Source organism: Trachinotus anak, unplaced genomic scaffold (assembly GCF_046630095.1).
Source record: "Trachinotus anak isolate AG129_WGS33_773 ecotype Australia unplaced genomic scaffold, CSIRO_AGI_Tana_v1 ptg000015l, whole genome shotgun sequence".
NCBI classification, from domain to species: Eukaryota; Metazoa; Chordata; class Actinopteri; order Carangiformes; family Carangidae; genus Trachinotus; species Trachinotus anak.
In genome coordinates, this window is record NW_027273866.1 from 11,979,559 (window position 1) to 12,004,964 (window position 25,406).

The 25,406-nt window shown below is 41.0% G+C and overlaps 1 protein-coding gene across 1 annotated transcript; it reads right to left on the bottom strand.

The window, feature by feature from the left end:
- Positions 1–14,792: 14,792 nt before the first annotated feature.
- foxi2 (forkhead box I2) lies at positions 14,793–18,378 on the bottom strand. The gene is made up of 2 exons (XM_071498882.1): positions 17,577–18,378; positions 14,793–16,596 (listed from the first exon to the last, which is right to left on the bottom strand). The coding sequence occupies exons 1-2, from the start codon at positions 18,181–18,183 to the stop codon at positions 16,001–16,003; spliced, it is 1,203 nt and encodes a 400-aa protein (XP_071354983.1). The 5' UTR covers positions 18,184–18,378; the 3' UTR covers positions 14,793–16,000.
- Between the last annotated feature and the right edge of the window lie 7,028 nt (positions 18,379–25,406).

The following is a 25,406-nucleotide window of genomic DNA, read 5'->3' on the forward strand; positions in this document are numbered from 1 at the left end:
GGATGAAACAATACAGTATGGTGGACAACAGCTTCTGAACTGGGCCCGATGTGGACCACCTGGCAGAGGAAGGCAGGCCGGGGGCAGGGAAGCATTGTGGGTGTTCTGCAGTGTCTGGGCTGAACCAGGCTACTATGTCTGTGGCTCAGCGGGTGGGTGAGTGTTGTGTAACCCAAAGCTATGGTTGGATTTTTTTTTTCCCCCCACATGAGCTGTCAACTGTCTTCATGGTACACAGGGAGAAAGAGAGTGGGAGGGCAAAGAGAACAATAATTAATTTAATTAATTCCCACAGTGACACTTTTCTCCATAAGAAAATAATAAATAGTATATAGTTAATCTGGAAGTGCGAAGAAATACGAGATTGTTTTATTTGGATTAAAAGGCTGGTGATGACTCCACAGCTTCACATTCCTGCTGAAAAAACAAAACAAATATGAACAAAAAGTCTCTTATTTTCATGCCTAACCCTTTTAAAAGACTGTGAACTTGAATGACAAGCAATCACTTTTATGATCCTTTGTTTAATATACCCTATAAAGATTGTTATGCCTCCCATAAAAAAAGGTGTTCCTGTAAATTAGAAGGTGTTAAATTGGGTTTACCCTCCATTACACGCTGAAATTTGCCTTGCATGATTGAGAAAAAGGTGGATGAGTGAGGAGAGAGATGTAATTGGGTAGAAAAGTATTGCTTTTCCTGCAAAAAGTCTGCAGGAGAAAGTTGGTGCGAGTAAAAACAATAATGTAGATGCAGATTTTTACCTGCAACCAGTCCAAATATTTCCCGGACAAGACCTCCTCACACACCAAAACAGGTGGTGGTTGTACAGTTGTGTGAGGAGAGGAGCACAGGGGGGTAATTTAAAGCTGAATTAGGACCTTTTATACTGATGCCATATTGTCAACACAGCCCATAAAACCTCCTCCTCCACACCTCTTCCCCCTTCTCTGCCATTCTCCCTTCAGTCACTCTTTATTTGTTCTGATTCCAGGGACCGGCTGGGTCTTGCCTGGATTTGGAGAGTGCTTGGTTTCAAAGGGTAATTGACACCTTACCTGTAATTTCATGGTTTCACTCCACCTGCCTTTGATGTCTGGGTCTTGGTTGGGGCTGGGATGCGTAGGGGAAGACACGGTGTCGGTGTGCTGCTGCATGTTCCGCCGCGAGTCTCTTCCAGCCCGCCTGAGCACTTTTCTGAACATGAATGACGTCTCATGCGAACCCAGGTTATTAAAAGAAGAAGAGGGGGGGTTCCATGGGCTGCTGAGAAGCTTTTCTTGTGGTGACAAATAGGCCTATAGAGTTGTCAAGACTGACTGAGAGACACAAGGATCTGAGACGAGGCAGGGGCAGAGATGATGACCTCGCCAATTTAAAACGTCACATGAAAACCACATTAAAAAGTCAAAGGTGAACTTTTGTGGAATTTACAGAAGAACAATTAGACATGCTGTAGGTTTTCTGTTGTGAATTCATTTTCTTTGATCACCAACTAAAGACTGTGGAACATCCTGATTAAGTTGATTCATTCTTCTTGTCCGTCGCCTTAATAAAATATTCTAAACTCAAGCTTCACTTAATTGAGTTTTTGATCGTGTTCCAGAGTCTTTTTTCAGCCAATGTAGAGAGCAGTGCACACAGGGGACTCTTCATCACATATATGACTTTTTGTTATTGCATGAATGAAGTTTAGTTTTCTTAGGTCTTGTAATGACACCTGAGCTAGTTCTGATCCCTGAGGGACATGGGGGTTTAAAATATTTTAAAACCGATATGAAGGGTAAGAATGACATTTAATTTTAAAATCACACCAACTGTGTAGATTTGTGTTTTTGCTTTTTTAAGAACTAATCTTTCATTGAACCATCATTCTTATTTTACTGCTATTGTCTTATCAGCCATTTACTTTTTTACTTCTTTTAACTCTTTCATCACACCAACTGTAATTTTGTGTTAATTTATTCTCCAGCAACTGTGTTTCTGTGTTGTGTTAGTAGCATTTACTCACTTACTTAAGTATTTTACTAATTTGTTGTTAAGATTTCTTGTTTTTTTCTATAAAAGAAGTAGATGTAAAGTTAAGTAGATGTATACAGTTTCTTCTTCTGTCTCTTTTCTTCTTCTTACTGGTATTACTGCTTACAGATTATGTCTGCACCAACCAACCAACCAAACCTTAATAAAACATGAGTATGAAAATGATCAACATCAGCATAGCGTCCCACAGCCGTAGGACACTACAGTCTGCGAATCCTGGGCTGTTATTTCCTAAAAGGTGAGATGTCTCTGCATTATGGCTCGCCCTTGTCTGCATGCTCACACATGCACACTGACTGGAGATAAATGGTTCAGATTCGAGTCCTCCCGCTTGTTGATTGTCAGTAGCAAATAATCACATTCAGAGAAGGAGCTGTTTTGGTGTGTGGGATGAAAGAAACTGTTTGCGCTGGAAGCTACAGTGCCACCAGAACAGAGAAGCCATTAGAATGAACATTAGCTGAATTAATGGAATATTTTTTTTCCCTGTGTGTGAGTTGTTTGATGTGTCTGGTTAGTACAGTGGAGATGCTCCTTGCTGGGGTGAAGAGAAGGCTCCCTGCAGATTCAGGCGAGCAGCAATGAGTGATGAGAGGGGAGTGACAGGAAAATTGCATTTGTGCAACCATGAATCATTACAAACAGCCCTTTAAAAGACACCCCTCACTGTAATTACCTCCTCTGCGATGCTCTATTACGGGGTACTTTATTACCTTCTATTACTTCGCTGTGCCTGCCTTGGCAGATGCAGACCTCACACTGACTAACAAAGCTTGGCAGGTGAATCCACAAGACTGCTGTTCTGTTTCAGTGCGAAGACAGAGGCACAAAAAAAGAGCAGTGTTTTGAAGGAGGATTACGTAATCTGTGACTTGTTGATTCCAACAACACTGGCAGACCACAGCTTACAACAGCCTGGAGCTAACACAGATATTCAAGTTACATTTTCATAATGGACACAAATAAATTATTATTATTAATTTATTATTTTCAAAAATGTCTTTTTATATTAAAGGTCCTATTACAGTCTAAAGGTAGATGTCCATGTGTTTTTGATCATAAAGCAGGTCTAGGTTCTATATTAATACTGTGAAAGTATCAAAGTCTCAGTCCACAGAGAAATGCAAACAGCCTGTATTCAGAAACAGCCTTAAGACAAGCCGTTAGGACTTCTGGAACTTTGTGATTTCACAGCAAAGCAGCCACCGCTCTCAGCCATGCCCCAAGCCCTGCCCACCTGGACCCACCATCCAACCTCACAGGATTTGATTTCTCTGAGTGTTTACCTGAAATCTGCTATGTTTTTATTGGATCACTCAGAAAACAGTCAGCCAATTGGCTCACCGACATTTTGTTGCTATAGCTCTAGAGAGAAGCCTGAGAGAAGGGATGTAAAACTACACTGAGATGGTTTTTGGTTCTTGAAGCCAAACCACAAATATATGTGGTTATCAACGCTTGAAATAAAATACAGGAAACGTGTCAAATATAGGACCTTTAATCGTGAATGAAGTAACTGATCACAGCTCCTCTCAGCTCTGTTCAGAGTTTTTTTTTCTTAAGAATTAGAATTAGATGAATGGCCTAATTCAGAGGTAAACAGTTTTTCCATCGGTATGCACTATTGACAATGGAGTCGATGATCCATCTATATGAGCCGAGGCAGACTAAGCCGATCACAGAAAAGTGGATCTGCAGAGTGAGAGAACAGGAGGGATAGAGAGGCAATCTGAGGAAAAGCAAAATGAATGAACGAATGAAAACATATTGGTCATCCTGAGTTCAGCCCCTGTCCCCTGCTGTGAGCCCCGACCGTGGGCTGCTTCACTGCCTTGCTGCCCAGGCTCTGCTGGGCCGCCGGGCACAAATCCAGTTTTCTGTCCAAATTACCAGCTCTGCTTCGCAGGAGAAGGCCAGCGGGGTGAGAAGATCTCACCCTCCACCCCCCTGTCTGAACCCCTCACTGGCCCGGCGCGAAGCTGACGGAGCGTCGCGGATGGCCCTGGATTGCACCTGCACTGGGGGCTTTCCAGCTTGCCCCCCCTGCCCACCCTTTGGTTCACACACACACACACACACACACACACAGGCATCCCACAGACCATATCCCTTTTTCCCTTTCTGTGAGTTTCAATCAGGTGGCCTACAAATTCACCAAGACTCCAGACGCTGTAACCTGTGATGGGACAGAACACCACTTCAGATTAGTACTGAGTCAGAGGGGAGACTTATGAGGAGTGGGAGAACTGGCAGTCGTCATGAATGTTAACTTTACCACTTTTGACAGGAAAATGACTTTATCTCTGATGCAAGTAACTGATTTAATCTTTAATAATGTCAGGCTGTTGTCTTTCTGGCCGTCCTGTCAGCTGACTGTTAGGTGTTAGTAGATATGACAGCCATGACAGAGGACTACATGCACACAGAAAGACACAGAATCAATTCTTCTTAAACACACTGTTATTATCAATGTTCAAATGTTCAGCACAAACAGTTTTCCAGGAGGTTTTTGTAACTTTATGTTGCTTTTAGGGTCTGACCCTTTAAAGCAAGTCACTTTTGCTTCAGTGTTCATAGTGTTACCAACACAGGCGGCAGAAATGACCGGCTGCAGCTCTGCTCCCCAACATGAGATGGAGAAAACACTGCACGGCAAACATGAGACTTATGCAGACCCCCTATCCTAACCTTTTCACTCAGAAGTATCTCAGTCTGGCTTGTTCTCAGTGAGTTGAATAAACTGAATAATGATTGATTATTAAGTGAAATGTGAAGTGTCCCAAATCGTTACGTTATCACTTATTAATGTTACCCTCTGGGTAGAACGTCCTCCCTCCAGGGTCTGGACTGTTGTGGACTGGTGGGTCTCGTGGATGACAGACAGCGTGCAGGGGCTTTGTTCTGCCCCGCCTCCAGTTGGGGGTTGTTTTTACCTCATAACAACAAGAAATATGGTTTTGATGCTCTGCCAGTGTTGCTGCTGTGTAAACTGTAAACAATACACACACACACACACACACACACACACACACACACACACACACACACACACACACACACACACACACACACACACCTACTGCAGTCACTCCTCTTCCTGTTCCCTCTCTCTGTAAGTGTGGTGCTCCTGAGCAAGGCATGTAACCTGTCATTGCTCCAGTGGAACAGCCAGCTCTGGTTGTACTGGGCAAACTCCAGGTGGAAATGGTTTGAAATTGATTTCCTGTCTTCCAAGTGGCAACTGACTCCAGTTCATTTCCTCCTGGTATGAAAATCAACTTGCTGAGTCATGAAAAGTGGATGATGTGGTCAAAGAGGCTCCATATCTAAGATTTCTGTCACAGCTGCAAAACAATGCAAGAAAAGACAAAGCTGCTTTATCCTTTTCAGAAAACATACTTTTGCCTGCTGCTCAAATCTGTCCTTTGATGTAACATAATGCAATACGCCCTCACTGCAAAATCATTTCGTTTCAGTAATTTGAGTAATTTCTTTAAGACAGTAAAACATTTGGAAGGGTCATCTATCTTCAGCATGTTTCAGGCATGATCATTTTCTGATGATATAATAAGTTAAAACAGCTGCTATACTAGGAGGACTGGAAATGATGGAAATTAATTTAAAAACTATGATTTGAAAAAGTAGTAACAGTTTTACATATACATGATTTGTAATTAATGGAATCTAACATTCAAAACCACTGGTATTTAAAATAAATATCAAAGCTTTAAATGTCTCCCACCAAAACCTTTTATTTTGACTCAGTTCTGGTTATGATTTCTCTGTAAACCGGTGTGATCAGATCATAAATCATAGGCCAATAATACAGCAGCAGTTATAGTCATGACTGCATTTAAACCATTCAGTTAAAGGCTCGTTGTCCTTTTTTTTTTAGATCCCTCTGAAACTGTCTTTCAGTTTAACTCCAGACAGTCGAACGTCTTCCTTCCCTCCAGAATCTGTGGCCTCAGTCTGGTTCGCCTGTGACCTGAGAGCAGAGGCTCGGAGCAGTGAACCCAGACAAATGTGGGTGAGGAACCTCAGAACCAGTGAACCTCCAACACACACACACTTACCACCATCATTCCTACTGGAACCATCAAGAGTGATGCTCTACCCCCCCCCCCCACCTTTCTTTACTGAATGCCCCCCTCCCCACCTCCTCAGCTCTTAGTTTGCCATGGAGGCTGATTCCGCCCTCTGGATGAACCTTTCCCCAGGACCCTGAGCTCAGAGGGGGCTGGATTAGAGGGAGGAGGCAGGAAGGGTGTGTGTGTGTGTGTGTGTGTGTGTGTGTGTGTGTGTGTGTGTGTGTGTGTGTGTGTGTGTGTGTGTGCGTGTGTGTGTGCGTGTGTGTGTAATTTAGGGATTTGGGGTTGCAAAATAAATAGATAGATAAGAAAGTCACAGAATTGTGAGATGCAGAGTGTTCATATTATAGGTATGAGAACATACAGCAAGAATCCCTTCTAAATAACACATATATTAATAATGATGAGAATCTAGCGTTGAAGGGATGATTGAAGCAAGAAAAGTTTACAGGAAATGATTTTTCCATAACTCTGACATTCACTTTCATATTCTCAAAATCTGCCTTTCATCATTTTTGTAAGTTAAACCTGTTGCTTTTGTTTCCTGCCTGTATATAAGCAGATGGTTGGGACTGTTCGCATCAACATGCTAAAAACTAAACTGACTTGACTCTTGGATGTATCCCAGTTTCCTACATTCAGATACATGATGTATTTTTTGCAATAAATACTGATAGAAAACGATAACTTTATTACAGTGATGCAAACATTTCATAAATTCTAAGTTTAGAAAGAGTTCATTTTCTTGCACAGAAAGCACATTTTATGGCAACATCATATCTGGTTCACACATGTTAATATATCAACTCTGCTTTATGTCAGCACAAACACATTTTTGCTGCAGATTGATTAAAGTTGATAAAAGAGGTGGAAGGTTTTCTATACGTGTAACATTTGTTTGAAGATGTGTAGTTCAAGTTTTGGAGGTAAAGACTCCCCCCTGTCCCCACCCCACGTCTAACCGCACACACTCCCACTGTCAATCCCTCACACTGAACCACAGGGGCTCCTCCCCGGACTAACCCCCATCATGCACCTGTTCATAGCTCTGCCCCAGCCTGCCCTCCATCCCCTGCAGCATTCCTCCAAACACACTTCCACAGACTCAAACACACACATGCAGAAACTAAAACATCTTTGATATCAAGATGTACAAAACCCTAAAAAAAAAACTTCATTATTTATTTGGGTTTCCAGCGGAGTAATTAAGCTCTGTTCCTATAAACAAACTTCCTTACATTTGATTTATGTGTCTGTTGATCAGTTCTGCAGCAGCAAAACTTCAGAATCTCGTCCTGACAAATGAGAGATTGACACTCGGTGATGAATGTGAATGTGTCTGTACATCCCCAACATAAAATACAGCTCTGTCTCCCTCCCTGCCAAGGCTGTGTGCAAGTATTAGCACCTCAGACAGGCTGCAGTGCCAAGGCCTCATCTAACCCCTTGATTTTCTGCCTGGAGGTGTCGGGACTTGTTCGGGAGATGTAACATGGTTTATGAAGGTTCCCTCCTCAGTTCCATCACGCAGTGAAAAGATATCAGATGCGTTCGGATCAAAGAGCTGCAGGTATCTGTCCAGCACAAATAATGTCTGTCTAATATAGCAAATATATCACAAATATGTGAAAACAGCACAGTGCAGTTTTGTTAAATCCTGCCTGTCATTACTGCCAAAGGAAAAAGGCACTTCAACCAGACTAACACTAATAATTCATATATCTGTGTTTATGCAGCGGCCCTGAGACTCTGGGGTGGTCACGCTCAGACTAACTGAAGTCAAGAAAATATATCTTGCTCTTGGGGTTACTGTCGAGTCTTGAGTCTATCATATCTAACAAATCTGGCACTGGGCAAAGTCTAATGTGCAGCATGGCAATGAAATACCTAAATCCTAGTGTAAATTAAAGTGAACTTAAAGGTTTCACTGAGGGAGTTTGAAAACCACAGCAAAAAGTAATAATGATGATGAATAAATAAAAGCACAGAGTAAAAAGCTTGAGAAACTGCAAAGATGCTAACAAATGCTGTTGCTGTGATTTGCCGAAGATTATTTTTCAATCTGACTTGTATGGATTTTGTTTTTAAGTCACATGCTCACAACCACCACTTTGTGGTGTGTGTGGGTGTGAGAGAGAGAGAGAGTGTGTGTGTGTGTGTGTGTGTGTGTGTGTGTGTGTGAAGGTGAATGAGAGGCAAATTATTCAGTGCAATCCATGTAAATTTTAGCAGGATGAGTGAAGTGTGTTTGTGACTGGGAAATCAATGTGAAGTCTACAGCATCAATGAAGATACATACGTTCAAGCTGAAGAGTGTATTTTGCTCCTTGACCCAAGATGACAGGAAAGAATAACTGAAAAAATGACTTCAAACTGCTCATAAATTAGTGGTTCTGATTTGATAAAGTACGTTCATGATAAACTGTTTGGTGAAATGCTGGAGCGGTTGCAGCTGAACTGGGGTCTAATTTTCGAACAGGTGCTCCATTGTTTTGGGACGAGGCAGAAAGTCATATTTTTGCCAAAGCAAGATGGCTGAACCGAAGGTGTTACAGTTTGTTTTGTTGTTTCCTAGGGGGCAGTGAGAGTGAGTTCACCTCTCCTTGATCTCCCTGTCTGTTTACCTCCCCTTCTCTTCCCCCCTTGTCTCTCTGTGAGCCGGGGCGTGGGCGTCCAGGGCTCCGAGGTCCAGGCAATAACAATAGCCAGACTGTGCTGTCCTTAGTCCCAGTCTCACACAATGACCATGTCCATGTCGATTAGCGTGGGGTGGCGGCGGAGCCCGGTCCGGCTGTGGCTAATAGCTTATTACACAGTGTAAAGTGACAGTGTGATCTGGAGAGGTGCCAGGAGAACGGGCCCAATTAAAGGAGAAAAGAGAGGAGGAGGGAGTGTGTGTGTGTGTGTGTGTGTGTGTGTGTGTGGAGGGCATGGGGAGGTGGTGGTGGGAGTATGGGGAGGGGGTGAAGACGAGGGCAGCGATGTACATTCCTCTGAGCTTCAGTCTAATTCGCCCATGACGGCTTCCCTGGGGACTGGCACCCTCCTTGCTTGAAAATATTTGAGTATCCTCCTGCTCTGTTGTTCCAAAACACATCTGAAACAAACCCCAAACACACTCAGAGGCTACGATACCACTGCACAGTTATGGGTAAACAACGCTGTTTACTTGTTGATACAGTTTGAGGAATGAGATACGGAGAATATGGAGCGGTTTTATTCTGATAAACACTGAAACATTACAGTTTACAGCACATAGAGCAAAGCTGTGCAGCTAAGCTGACACAATCAGATGATGCTCTTAGCCAGAGCAGATTACACTGAGTGATAAAGCAGAATAAGCTCACAGGAACATGCAGGTGCTTTGTGTAATTTAATTCATTAACCACAACACACATTTTGCTGATTTTCAACTGCATAATGAAGAACTTTGTGATTGTTTCACATTTACACTGAATTTGGTTCAAATGCACACACACATTATTTCAAATGCATCATGAAATAGTTTCAAATGCAGACTGAGGTTTGACTGTTTCAAACACATACTAACCTTATTCTAAACACACACTGATATTGTTTCAGACACACACTGAACGCACACTCTTTCCTTCCATCCAGGCAGCCGTTAGCTTGTTGTAGGAGTAAGAGAGAACAGCTCACATGTGAAAATGCAAACTGGGTTTTAACACATAGCCCCACCTGACTGCGACTGACTGAGCTGTTTGCCACTAACTTTCATTGGGTTTTGCAACATGCTTTTATTTTCTCATGAAAGTCAGTGGTTTCTGTCTTAAATGTGTAAAAACTGTATAAAATAATTGACTGATTCTGCTGAGATGGAGACTTTAAGTTATGTTCAACCTGATAGATGAAATCTTAATTAAAAAAAGTCATTGGTCATTTCTTTATTATGATTTCTTTATTATTATGAAAAATTGTGTTCCTTTTGTAACTAACATGTATTGGGGAAACCTCTCTGTGGGCAGTGTGTGCGCCATGTCAGCTTGCAGTACTGAGTGTGGCCACTAAGGCAGAGTTTCCACGCAGGCCGGCAGTCTTCCTGGGAGCTTGGATAACAAGTCAGCAGCCAATCATCTACATGTTCTTCACAAAGACCCAAACTAAAAACCTTTTACAGCCATTTTTCAAGACTACAGGGAGTAACCTCACTTTCAGATCCTTATAATTACACTTAAGTCTCTCCATGGCTGGACACCTGGCTACTCTACTGGGCTGCTCCACCTGCACACTGAGGAGACCTTGTAGGTCTTTTGACACGTTGTTGACTGCTTGAGATTAAAAAGTAAAGCTGACTCCTGCTGATCCTCATGTTCACTTTTGTGTCGTCTTTCGAAGCTTCTTCAGTTCAGTCTATAAACTTGTTTTTCACTTTGTACAGTCAACAGCTGTTGATAAAACCAGTCGCCCAAACTTTCAGCACAGCTTCACAGCACTTCATCAAGTCATCACACAGCAGAGACACAATACTTCCTCATTGGTGGATAAACTGGAATAAAGCTATTGTTACAAAGTGTTACCAGGATTTTTCTCAATGGGATGTGGAGTCTGTCAGTTCAATGTTTAAGCTCTGGGAGGAAGAACAACAGAAGGGGTTAATGTAATCCATTTCATTGGTGGGGGCCTCTAATAACTGGTCTCTCCCTGCGTCTCCATTGGCCCGCGGAGTTTCCATTGTGCTGGCCGGTGCAGGTGTGGGACATGCTTTGTTGATCATAATCCCCCAGGCAAGGGGAGAGGCTTTGAGTGTGTTTGACGTACCCCACCGGCAGGCCCTTTGCTCCCCGGCCGCCGAGCAGCCACCGTCTCCAGCGGCCGCTCATGGGATCCGACAGGCGGAAAAATAATGAACAACACCTCAACCCGGAGCTGACCTGGCTCCAATTCACCAGCTCCACACGAGGGGTAAACGAACCACTTAATTGAGCCTTCCAGGATCAAATCATACTCAGGACCCCCCCGAGCCACCCCACGATCAAGCCTCCCCGCCCCAACTTCAACCTCCTTTCCAGACACTACCCATCAAGATGTTTTCCTTCACACACCCCCCACTCTCATTCCTCCACTTATACATCTTCCACTTTACTGTTTTCTGACTTTTTAATGCACAACATCCAACAGAAACCACTGAATTGAACATCACAGAGACATGAAGTCAACATTTTGCTGACATTTTCTTTTTAGATCAGTAATAATAATAGTCCAATAATGTAATATATGATATTATTACAATCTTTTCTGCAGCACTCTGATACTTTAACTACAGTTTGTTAAAAATACTGTGCATTTTTTACACAACATTTCCAATGCAGGACTTATGGAATTATTTTTATAATATACTCTTAATCAAAGGATCTGAATGCTGCCTGCACCACTGTTTAAACCTACTGTTGAAGTACATTGTGTCTGATATTCTGTTACTTGTACTTTCTGCTTTGGACTTGTTGCACTATTGAAGAAATTTGCTTAAAAATCATTTTATAAAGATTTCGATTTAAATTAAAAACATTTTTTTAATGGTCACATTTCATTCTAGTTTTACCACTAGCATATGATGATCTATAAACTGACAGTAAATGGCAGTGGAGAAAACTTTTGTAAGAATACAAAAGTGTCAGGTTGACCTCTGCTGACCCAGGTTGGAAGCCAGGGAGCAGTAAGCCTGACTAACCAGATTCAGTCTGATTTTTTTTTACCTGTGTCATTCCTCTAGAGTAGTTTCTGTAAAACACTGGTAAAAGGACCGACAGGTGATAATGAGCGTGCTGCTGGTGCTAAAGGATTACAGCAGAGTGAACTTTAACAGGTACCACTTTGATTTAGAAAAAAAAGAAAAGTTCCCTGTTTTTGAAGATTCCTGCCAAACAAAACAAAACTCTCAAAATTTTCGTTTGCCCTTGTGGATCATTTGAGGACGCTGGCGACCTGTGTCCCGAAGTGAGCCACTCGTCTGACACAGCATCACTCTGCTGTCCTTATTTAACATCACAGTCAGAGATCCTTGATGAGGTTGATCCCTAGCCCTTCACGTGAAACATGCTGGCAACGCAGACAAGTTGCCTTCTGCGCTCCATCTAAGATGTTTCTCATTAGTGAGGCGTCACCTCTTCCCCCGTCCATTATCTGAGGAACAATTTGTCTTGGGCGTCCTATGGGGTTGTTTTAGGACATGAACCTACAGCATACAGTCAGCCCTTTAAATAGCACCCATGGACCCGTATTCAACCTGCTTCCCAGCCGGACCAACAATGCCGCTTTTCAAATGTCACCCGTTAGAGCTGCGCCGGTGCCAAATGAGGACGGGGTGTACGATGTTCCAGGCGCAAAAGAAAGTGATCAAACAGAGCCTGGGTCAGTGGATCCCCACTAATAGAGACGTTCACACTTGGCAGCGGGGGTCCTCATTCACCGGAAAGCGCTGGTGAAGCCTGCCAGAGTGGAAAAGTTTTGGAAATGCCTGCATGTTTGACCTCTACAGTCAGATCTGGGTCATCAGATTGTGGTTTAGGAGTCATTATGGCCTTCGAGAGCAGCCCTGCACCGAGGAGACGACATGTTTCCGACTATCAGAGAGATAGAGTGAAGGTTGACTAATCCATATTATAGCAGTATGAGTCGTGCTGGTGTTTATGAAGAGCTAAATTCATAGCTTTAATTAGCAGGGTCTAGTAGCAAAAATCATGGTATGATTAATTAAACAAGGGCTCAACAAGTACATGGCATGAGGAAAAAAAAATTACATGGCACTTTTAACAATTATATATATTTATCCACTGGTGAATAAAAGTGACACAGGACAAAAACAAAGGTGCTTTACTTGTTTTTTTTGTGTGTTTTTTTACCATTTATTGAGCATTAATTTTGACAATTATGAACTTCTTTTAAATCCACTAAGGGCCAAACCTGAGACGCTGGGAAAGTGCTATCATATCAGTTTCACGGCATAACACTTAAGTACCTTGAACTCATGCCTGGTGTGAATCATACACAGTGAAAACTAAATAAATGGTCAAATCGTTGTCGCTAATCTGCACAATGGGTGGCAAATATTTGCAGAGGGAATTTCTTGATGCGTCGTTTCTTAACAAGAACAAAGCAAGATGGCCTCCTCTTAATTTGGGGCAAACACTGCCTGAGAATGGAGACAAAAGAGATGCTTAAACCCCATCGGTCTAAGGGGGATATCTTCAGAGAGTCCCTAATTGATACATGCAGATTGGCGTGAAGGACTGAGGACAATAGCTCTATTGTTTCAGTGTTTTCTGAATCAAGACGTCTGTCAACTGCAGTGTCTTTGCAGGGAGCTTGGCTCACCTCCAAACTTGAACTTTCTCTCTTGATTTTGCCGAAGCTTCGCCCCTCAGATTCCCTGTCCACGGCACTGGAGGACATGTTCGAAGTGTGACATGAGATCAGGAGTTTTCATTCAGTACAGATAAACTCACATTTAAGAATATACTCTAAGGATGGGATTTCAGTGATGTGTGATGTTAAAACTATCTGAACCATTTACCATTTTTGAGGATGTAATCTGTAAAAAATCTAAAATTCTTTTTAAATAAAAAATAAGATTTTCAGACACTGGTGAAAAGAATTATTTAAAGTATTTAATTGTAGGAAAAAACGGGAATTTCCCTGAAAGAAAAGCTTCCTTTAAACCCTGACAAATATAAATTTCTTTTTTCTCCATACATGTTAAAATGTATGCTTTGTAAAATTCTGCAGATTAAACTGACCACCTGTGAGCGAACTAAAAGACCCCTTTATTAAACATGCAATGCATTTGAATGCATTACACCAATTGAACACGGTCCCAAATTATGGCTATGATTTATACCAAATTACATATTTTCATCTGGAAAACCTCTGAGGAAATTACAAGGAAACCACCAACCTTCAAAATAAAGCATTATCCTGAACACTTGTTTTTGTTCATAAAAAAAAATTGCAGCATCTTTTTTGACCTGCTTAGATTCATAAGAGGGTATTAGTGGCACCAGATGAGGGTTTAGTTTTGGGGGTCAGCCAGTGTGGCTGGGCAACGGTCCCACTTCCCAGCAACAGAAATTAGACAACCCTTAAAAGACGATTTAAGTGTTTTTCAGCAACACAGTTGTCTTCGGAGAGCAACATTATTCCTCAACACTAATCTCTGACCTGACAGGAAGAGGAGCTGATTCAATAAAGTAAAAGAGACGGGTAGATTAATTTTGTTTTAGTTGGATGTGAACTTGATCTTGAATCACTTGTGTGACACGTGAATTTGGCACCATGCGCTCAGCAAGGCAGATAAATTATGAGAGAGAATAGGACGAGGAATTATAAATACTGCTTTTGTGCTCTGATGAAATATGTTAAAATCACACAAACTGAAGGTTGTTTGAAAAGTATGTATGATCAGGCTGTGTCTGGAGAACAGTTTAAAGTTTAAAAAACAGTAAAAAAAAAAAAAAAAGCCTGCAGAAACACAACTACATACTGCAGGGATGTTTTTGTTGTTTTTAATGTAACTGCTAAGAGGCTACATTGAGATGAAATGGAGTAGAAGTAATTAATACCAGATTAAAGTCAATTTGCATTCAAATTATAATGAAGAACTGAATACACTGATGCCCTATTTGGAAATGATGCATGACAATAGAATCGAGACCACATGATATTTATTTATAATCACAGTTGAAAACTGCCTGTAAGCTGTATGTACTGTATAAAGATAAAAAAAGACAACAATAGATACAAAAGCCATTCAATGATTGTCACATTGAATCCTGAGAGAGACCATGACACAGCATATAGTTTTTAATATATATATTTATGACATCTGGGGTTTTAGTGATACTGTTCTCGGCACATTTTGTAAGCTAATATCATTCACTTCTGCTTTAATCAAACTATGTTCAGACAACAGTAGAAAAAATGCCTATTAGCATAAATAGCATAAATAGTCTCAAACTATCTTTATAATTTACAAAAATACACATTTACTGTATAAAGCATTTACATGAGCCTTAGTGCTGTGGTTTCAGTCGACATGGAGGATATAAAAATAAGGCGGATCATATTTTGTGTCAAATCAATTATTGCTGCATTTGGAAAACTGTAAATATGAACCCTTTACAGCAGGGCACGCTCATCTCATGTGATTGTCGTTTTGAGGTAATGACGGTCTCACAAAGGCAACTTTGGCAGATTTGTGTTGGTTATGAATGAACAGTTTCAACATGTGTAATCAACCGTGAGAATTTACCTGCTCCAAAGAAATATGGGCTGGTTTTGGCATCAAATGTACATTTACATTTTAAACATGACAGAGTAGTTATGACAATAAAACTTGGGGAAGTTTCCGTTGAAACTGTTGGAAAAAAAGTAAAATAGATGTTTAAAATATTTGAAAAAAAAAAAATTACAAGTTTTCAGTGGTTGTCTTACTTTGCAAATATATTTTTAGCATTAAGAGCAAAGTAGGAGCTTTGATATAGACATAATAAAGAAATAAAAAAAGATAAGTGCTCATTTTCTGTTTGACGCTCCGTCTGGTGTTTCCACAGTTTGAGTGCTTGTCAAGTCCAGTCAGTTCTTATTTATGTAGCGTCAAATCACAACAGACGTTATCTCAGGGCATTTGTCAAGTTAAATCAAGTGTAACTAAAATACTTTATCTTCTCTGATCTCTCCTGTGAAGTGATCAGTGAAGTGAGCGTTGTGTTCAGGGTGCAGAGAAGCCGTAACCTCGCCTGCACTCTGGCCTCTCTGCTGAAATGCACGTAGAATATGTGTGCATGTGTGTTTTTCAGGGGGATTCACGAAGCAGGAAGTCCCTAAAAGAGTGTGAGGTTGTGGTGAGGCAGCTCCTATAGCTCAGTCCCTTCCCTGGGATAAATCAGGCTGTTGACGCTGAAGCTGTTGTAGAAGTGGCTGTTGAACTGTCCGCTCTGGCCACTGCCAAACGTGTTGTAGTACACTCCACGGTTGAAATGCAAGCCCTCGCTGTGCTCTGACACCCCTGTGTCCTGTCCACCGGGGTTGGGGTGGTATGGGCTCAGGGCCGTAATGTTCCTATTTGACAGTTCGTTCACCAGTCCTAGGGACCCCTGCCGGCTGGGGGCCCCCGAGCTGAGCGTTGACATGCTGCTGTAAAAGTTATTAAAACAAGGAGCGGACGAGGCCACTCCAGGTGGTGATGATGAAGACGAGCTCTTGTGGTTCTCGTTCATCGCCTCCATCTCCGGAGAGGATGGTCCCAGGAGCTGAGGACTGTCTGAAGGCTTCAGGGAGGCCGCCACTGCCGCCCTGCCATCCTCGACTTTTGTGGCCCCCACTGCCGCCGCTGCTGCTGCCGCTCCACCTGCGCTGCTCTGATCTGACCGTCTTTTCCTTTTTCTGCGGAAATTTCCGTTGTCAAACATCTTTTCACAGTTTGGGTCCAACGTCCAGTAGTTTCCTTTTCCTGTGATTGAAGATGAGACACGTGACATATTAATATTAACTATTTGAACGTTCAGCTTCATCTGATTGATATTTTGGGGCCTATTATGTAGACATTATATTTAATAATAAATAAAATGCAAAACTGCTTATTTATCCAATATCTTAATCCATCATGAAGACAATTTCCATCTGTCACAACAAACTTCTTATTTTCAAATCTAAATGTACAAGGCTGTTGCCACTTATCTCACATCTCTCTCTGTTTCCTGGAAGCTCATTTTGAGCGTTTTCTGGATTATTGGACTCTCTGCAGGTTAAATGAGCAATAATAATAATAAATAACACCTTTCTACAGTTACCTGTCATTCAAGTCTAAAGGTCAGAATTAAAAACAATGTTCCAGTCATGTTTAAGTACAACAGACGTATTACTTTGTAGAAATTGAATGCTGCTAAATTCAAGGTATATTGATAGGAAATTAAAATATATATTTACTACGAACAGTGAAACTTTAAACACATTATTTTATTGTGCTGTTTACAATGTTTTTAGAATAACTTTTTGTCTTTGAATCTATAGGAATTTATCTGTATTGACTTTTGAACACTATTATCATTTTATTTACCTATTTTCTTTAATAAGAACAGCAGCTGCAGTATCTACCTCTGTCAAATTTCAACCACTTGTTGATTATAAATCATAAATAAATTACCACCAAGCATCAGTTAGTGTTAGCTCAGGGTTTTTAGAGAAAATTATCATATGGAGTTAAATGCTGTTAAGACAAGGCTAAGATAAGGCTTTATAAAAACCAATGAAGTCTAATAATAAATTACTGTTGTTAAGGTTTTTTTCTTTTTAAGTTAGAATATCAATTTGATTCAATGCTCACTTTATTTCACATCTAGTTCCACCTCATTAAAACTTCCAGGTGACTAAACTGAACCTAAATGCCACATATTATTTCTAATAACATTTTCCCTGGTGCGTTCACGGTACCTGGATCGTCCTCGTCCCTCGGCACTTTCTTGAAGCAGTCGTTCAGAGACAGATTGTGCCGGATCGAGTTCTGCCAGCCGGCTTTGCTCTTCTTATAAAACGGGAAGTTGTCGGCGACATACTGGTAAATCTGGCTCAGGGTCAGCTTCTTCTCGTGTGCGTTCTGGATGGCCATGGCTATGAGGGCAGAGTAGGAGTAAGGCGGCCGCACCAGCTTCAGCAGCTCCTCCTGACTGGCGATGGACAGCCAGCCCAGGTCGGGCCCACCGAATCCAGGTGAGTTTGTGATGAACTGCCGCTGCGAGCCGTAGGAGGGCGGGATGAACGACGCCGGGTTGTTGCCGTGCAAGTAAGACGCGGAGGAGTTGACGCCCGGCCCGTTGAGCCACAGGTACGGGTTTGGAGACGATGCGTAATCTCCGAGGCCGTAGCCGGCGGGTCTCTGTGCGCCCTGGAGGCTCTGCTGGTGGTACATGCTGCTGAAGTTGTCGCAGTAGACAGCGGCCATGTCCGGGGCCTCCTGGGCGCCTTTGGGTGGGAGAGAGCCGACGGTAGGGGAGGTGTGGTGCTGGTGCTGGTGATGGGACTGAGGGTCGATGGAGTTCATCACTCCCCGCGGGAAATCCCAAAGGAAATGCTGAAGCGGTTCAGGTGGCCTCTCCCGGCGGTGCGCAGGTAGCAGCAACAAGTGTCGGGGAGGACGGTGGAGTTTGGGGAGTTTTAATAGTATAAACCCTTGACAGTGGCCACATCCAGGCTCCAGATAATTCCCAACAGCCAATAGACACAGACGGTGTAACAGGGGGTGTGGTCATGTTCGAGCTCATTCAGCAGAGACTGGGTCAGTGGTTCCCAAATGTTTCTCCTGTCAAAACCTCCTGCAGAGACACAATAGAGTCCTGCTGGGTTCAGGTTTTCTCAGAGGGACTGAGGCTGTGATCATCTCACCTCAGTCAACAAACAACACACCTGACTCAGGCTGCAGTAATAACTTCTGTAACATTAGCCTTCTGTGTTCAATTCTCTGCTAATTTGATGTATAGACTTTTTAAAAATAAATTAAAGTCACAGTCTGAAAGACTTCAGACACTTTTCAGTATGTTGCCATGTTTTACTGTCTCATTAGTCTCACTTTTATTCAAAGTGAAGATGACTTAGGTCAATAGGAAATGAACTTATTAAATATTCAGGATCATAAAATTATGATGTAGCTGTTTTTCTAAGTTAATGATGTATAGTAATATAAATATAATTCATGGTATATGATCCAATAAAATGTTCCTTAAACTTCTGGGGAAGTTGGATGTAGAAGATATTGAGCTCATTAGATCTGATAAATATTTTATATTGGGTAATCACATCTTTCAGTGCAGTGAGCAGCAGTTTGCTCATTTACGATGTTATTTTGTTATCAGTCAAATATGCTGACATGATTATCCCAGTAATTACGTTTTGTTTTCAGTAATGAACTTTTCTTAGAGGTAAAAATATCTTCCATGTGTTTCCATGTTTTGTGTTTCCAGGGCAAGGGATTTTAGAGAATTAATGTCTGCTTCTTACAGCTTTTATTTCTCTTCTTTTGGCCATTCAAATTCATTTATATAGCAAATAAATAAAATAAAATAAATAACAAGTGAAACAGTTATTGAAATATCAAACACTCATTATTTGTATTCTATCCTCACATTGTCAAACTGCACCTTCACATTGATTCAACTTGTCCGAACCTTATGTGACAGAAAGACCTTTGACACTGATGAGTTGCCTTTGCAGTTGGTGCGCATTGAACTGATCAACATGTGTGTAAATTATAAGCCTTTCATCAGCTTTATATCAGTGGGTCCATGGCCCCAGTGACCCTGGTCTCCATCACTGTGACCCTGGTCTCCATCACTGTGAACATGGTCTCCAGCACCGTGAACCTGGTCTCCAGCACTGTGTATACAGTATTTAACAATGTCATCATAAGCTCACATTTGTGAGCAAAAACTGACAAATCCTGATAGACCATAAAACAATTATACAAGTTAACATTAATGCATGATTCATATTTGATATTATCCATGTATGCTACAACATGAAAACCTGATGAAAATGAACTCATTTTGCTGGTTATACTGAGTGCTGTCTGTTAATGTAACCTCTCATTTATTTTAATAGATGATAAAACTGATTTTGTTTGGTAAATTTACTGTTATGGACAGATAATATACATTTAAACACAAATACACTGAGTTCAGCTTGTTTTTAACTCATCTTTACCTCAGTACCCACATTACATTAGTACAGAAAGCTGAACTGAGGACATAATGCATTCCCTAACATCTCAGTACTTGACTAACTCTATCCCTGATACTAATGTCAACTCTGTAACCAACTCTAAACCCGTCGAACAGATCTGGAATAACTCACTCACTTTCCAGACATATGGTCTCTCTCTGGGTCTAAAACTCACTGTGGTCCCCACAAAGATAGAAGAACTGGAAGAGCAGACACACAAACGACACACGTGACTGTACTTGTGCACAACACAATATACAATGTGGGGCTGAGACATATCTGTGAAACCTCCCAGAGAGAACCTACTATTTTTGTTTACATGCATCAAATGCTACAGGGGGCAATTAAAGCACGTGTATTGATATTGTGAACTGTCAAAAGGTCTCAGCTGAAAATTGCTTGACAGTCCTGATGTGCTTATATTGTTAAATGTCCTTAGGCCAGAAACAACATATCAGTTTCTTTGAAGAGTTTAAAACATGTTTTCTTGGCTAATTAAGGTGTCTGGAGAAAAGAATGATGCTGGCTTTTTATCTTTTCATCAAAGTATTTATTAACTTCCTGTTTCATTCAGGACATATTTGCTAAAAAAGTTTTGTTTTACTGATTTAAGGTTTTTTCATTTTGGTTTTGCAAAAAAAAAAAAAAAAAAAAAAAAAATCAATTAAAAAGAGAATGAATTAATGAAAATGTTCCACTGTTGCAGCTGTTTTTCTATCCAGAATGTGCAAAGTATTGTGAGTGTATCTGTCCTGTCCTGACAGTAAAAAGCATTAATTTATGATTTCAATGATTTCAGCCAACCAAAGTAAAATGTTTCACCCACAGTGGCACCAGCTTCATCAGAGTTCTGTGATTTGATGAGTTGAACTTGAACTTTAAGTAAGCTGAGCATCACGTCTGACCTTGGAAACAGTAGCTTGACAAATGCATTTTAACTCACGCAACATTTCCCATCTCATCTCATGGCCGTCATCAGCTGATAGAATTCACTCAGTTGTCATGGAGAAATAAGTTACTTATTATAATATTATCAAGAAATTACATATAAATGAGCCTGTAAAATGATTTTTTTTTTTACTTTAAAAGGTGTTTGTTGTGCTGTATCTTAAAAGTATATTAAAAATACATATTATTATTCATTCACAGTCAGTGTATGTGTCTACTTTGAAATCAAAGACAGTTTATCTTCAACACCACTCTGACTGTCTCTGGACATAACAACCCTCCACAGGTTAAACAGCCTAAGTGATGGATAAACAGCAAAACCTCCTCATGAACAGAAGGATGGTACTGTACAGTGCTGTGGCACAGTTTGTATTAACCAGTTGAAATTAAGTTTCCGCCATCAGGGAGGTCATGTTTTCGCCTGTTTGTTTATTTGTCAGCAGGATTACACAAAAAGCACTGAGCCTATCTGCACTGAACTAGGAGGGGGGATAGGGTGTGGGCCAATGAAGAAACCCATTAAATTCTGGAGGAAGATCAGGATCATTTACTGTGAATGTGATTTTTTTTCTCTGAAGGCTGGTGTATGTGGTTTGACAGTGGCCTTGATGGATATCTGCTCTTCCTGAGTGCCTTTCTAGTTCCATCTTAAATAGTCTTAATTTTGTAAGAACCATCTCATTTCAGTGTCTGGAAGTATCAAACATGTATAGGAACTGTTCTGACTTTTGACCTTTTTTTTTTTTGAAGCTATAAAATATTAGCAGTGAGTAAAATATCTATAAGATTACATGTTTTTAATGGCTTCTTCATTCCATCAATTCCTTGTTTTACACACATTTCCAAAAATACATTGTGACATATTTGGCATCTTTGGAAACTTCAATTCAGAATAAAGTTTTGTGGGTTTGAGCAATGACTGAACCACTTGTGGCTCAGTGGGGTTGATGGGATTAAAGAACTTGTCATGACCAGATATGTTCAAAACCAAGCTGGTTATCATTGGTGTGCGAGAGGATGCCTGAGGAGAAAGAAACTAAAACACAACACAGCACAAAGAAAACCTTACAGAGAGGCCTGAGCCAGCAGCTCTTGTAGTGCTTGAGGAGGACTCGGTTCAGGTGCTGCCAGTTGTGCTGATGGATGAGCCCCGCCTACCAATTACCTGCAAGAAAACCAGAAGAAAACAGCTAAAAAACCAAATTTAAACTTAATGTGAATATGAAGACAAAATCTGTCACCTTATTATCAGCTGATGAATTAGTTTACATGCTAACTAAACTGTCTTTGTGTTTGGGTTTCCCTCTCTGAGATTTAATTTTGGGAATTTAATATTTTTAAGATTTTAAATGTCAGTGTTACTTCTTTTGACTGGTACATGTCTATTTAGCAAATGTATCTAATATAGCCTCACATAATATATATTTTTAATTATGTAGTTATAATTTCTGTGTTTTATGTGCACAGGTCCTCTTGAATATTAGGTCCCAGTCGTCACTGGACTTATTGTTTCTTGCTGCGGCCCTCTGTGCCTCAGATATGGAGCTACACTGCCACCCTCAGGTGCCCTCTTTCAGAGGCAAATACCAGTGTGGCAGCTAGTCTCAAAATATGCAGGGCTTTTATGTAGGATTTGTCATTCACCACAAGATGGAGGCAACTGACCGCGCAGTGTGGAGCCTGAACTGAAGCCCACTCAGCAGAGAGCGAACCTCTGCTCGAAATGTGTTTAGATCAAGTTGCCAAGGAGCCGTCAAACTCTTGTAGGTTCTGGCCTCAGACATCTGATATGAAGATGTGGTTTTCAAATTAGGGCTCCTGCAGATTGAGAAAGCCTTTGAAGAAATATGCTTTCAGATAACATCAAAGGTTATTCTAACCCAGAGAGTCCAGAGTAAGACCAGTAACAGATTGAATAATGCTTCTAATGGTCTTAAAAGAACGGCAAAGAGTAAATGTTTCTTTGACCAGAGCCTGTGTGTGTTTTGCAAGAACCCATTGGTGTTACATTTCTTCTTGGAGAGGAACCTTCTAATAAAACAGAGTCTGACCCCCTCTGAGCCCCGCTGTGATTACTCTGGTTGGTATTGACACATTATCTGCCAACACTTCCCTCTTTTTCAGCATCTGATAGACTGAGGTTTTTCTCTAATGCAGCTTTTCCACTGAGATCCAGGCCGCAGAGTAATTGTCCGCGCAGCACCAGGAGTCGCTCTGTCTGACTGTAATTCTATAATATTGGGGTTGGCTATGACAATAATCCCCGGGCTCATCATGCGTCGCCAGAACTGTTTCACAAACTGAAATGTATGTATGAGAATTTGAGATTGTGGAAAAGGGACGAGTCTGAAGCTCCTGTCAGCAGCAGCAGAAGAAAAGTTTATGTGGACACACAACAAAAGTTTAGAAGAATTGTGACTTTTGCTTTTGGAAAATGTGGATTTGTAACATGGCAAAGGCAACATGAGGCTGATACCATGTTTCCTGACTGATGCTGTAGCCCCCTGTCTGGCATTGAACACAAAGCAAACAAACAGAATAAGTGTAAAATATTAAGTACCCAACAACAGAGGGTGGCTCATTAGCTGTCCTTGCTTGTTCCCAGTGTGACAGGCAGATGTAGGCCATTTTTCTTCATCACACTGACTCAAAGATCTCCATGTGAGTCTCTGCATGTCTGACACGAACAGAAAGCTCACGGACGTCTTAAAACCCTTCATATGACGACGCTGCCATAAGAGCGTAACAGGAGGCAGGACGTGAAAAACAAAAGCAGACTGTGAGCTCTGCCCTGCGCAACTGGTGCATCTTCACAACACAGAGTCAAAATCAGGCCTGTTCAAAGCATCTCACTGATAAATCTTTAAAGAAATACTCAAAAGACGAGAGGAAGGCATAAATAGTTTAGGCCTGGTGTGTTGGTATCATGTACTGCATGTGAATTATGGAGAAAACATGAAAGCAGGGCGCTTGCTCGTCCCTAATTTGGAGATCCCATCCAAAAAATACATTTTATATCATATTGCTTTGTGACTTGTATGTTAGTCATGATTGTTCTTAAAAGAAAAGGTAATTCTACAAACTAACACAAAAACACATTATACACACTTTAAGGGATGACATTCTTATGGTACTTGTGATATGTGGACAAAAGAAGCAAAAATAGAAAAAGGGCATAGACATGGCGAACAGCATGACATAAAATTGTTTTGTTCTGTTATTTCTGTCAGCACACAAAGAAATAGAGTTGATTTATTTCTGCTGTCAACAGAGTGTGAGACAAATAATTCTGGCGTTAACACATAAAGAGAAATGGATTCCAGACTGAGGCAGGAAGGATGTGACTTACAGAAAAAGTGTTTGCTCAAACACCTCAAAGTATTTAAGTTTGCCAAGACCTTTTGGAAATGCGCAAAGAGGACACAAACAAGTATAAGTAAATAGCAGGTGATGGCACAGTATGTTTAAGAACGTAGGATTATATAAAAACAAAAAAAAGGTTCTGACTCTGTGGTCTCATCCAAACAACTTCTTTTAGCTGTTTTTGTAGGAAGGATGATTTCCAGGCTTTGGGGGGAAGAGGACTGAGCTGAGAGAAAAGTCATCCTTTCATCATGTAAGCAGTTAAAGGACAATTTCACATATTTATAGCTTTTTTCTCCACACTGATACTCGCCCTCTATCCTCGGGAATGAGAATGGATGATGTTTTTTTTAAGACATCCATAGTTTTTTTTTTTTTTTTTTTTTTAGGAAAATTAAGTCTTGGGGCCAAGACGAGTGTTTCTTGCTTCTCCTCGGCCTGTGATTTCATCAGCTGTAGCATTTGGAAGGATGAAGGATAAAGCCTTCCTGACAAAATAGAGAGCACTGACAGATGGAGTAACTTAGCTATTTTATGAGATGATGAATGAGTTTATCCTTAAAAAAGCTTTGATTGTTTGTTCTCAAGGCTTAAAAATGATGGGTTTTAATTTAGGTAACAAAGTCTTCTATTGCTACATAGCCAACGTTAGCATTAACAGTTGTTTACTTAGGCCAACCAGTTTTGCCAATAGATTCAGCCATTGTTGTGTTTACAAAAAAAGAGGTTATAACACACTTTCTGGGCAGCTGTTTCTTCAGGGCAGCCTGGACACTGGGGCTAATTGGTTAGCATGCTAACAAAGAATGATATTTGATGATGAACTTGCAATGTTTCTTCTGGAGTGGTAAGTGAACAGCTGGTATAATGCTTATGTTGGCTATGAACCTTTAGCAAAACTTACAATTAGCTTCTTTAATTGGCTGCAAAGTGTGTTATTGACAATTGTAAGGCTTACAAAGTGTTTTTGGGACGTTGGATTTTCCGGAGTCACTCCTGGGGTGAAAATAAACAGACACATCTGCAACTCTCTTGGGAACCTGAACTTGATATTGCGGTGAACATGTGGTGGTGATTTTCCCATCCCTGAATGGTTACACTGTATCTTATCAATAAAATCCTGCATATGTACATAAACAGGTAAACTTGTCAGGCTTTACTGCTTTACCACTACTGGTTAGAGGCGAGGCTAAGCTGCAAATCTGTGGATGCAAAGACCTATTTATTCCTATTTCCGAG

What these genes read in the sequence shown, in the direction of transcription:
- foxi2 (XM_071498882.1), bottom strand. Translation starts at nt 18,183, where the DNA reads ATGAACTCCATCGACCCTCAGTCCCATCACCAGCACCAGCACCACACC. An exon ending in GAGGGACGAGGACGATCCAG is followed by an intron (nt 16,597 to 17,576) that starts GTACCGTGAACG and finishes CTTCAATCACAG; the next exon opens with GAAAAGGAAACTACTGGACG.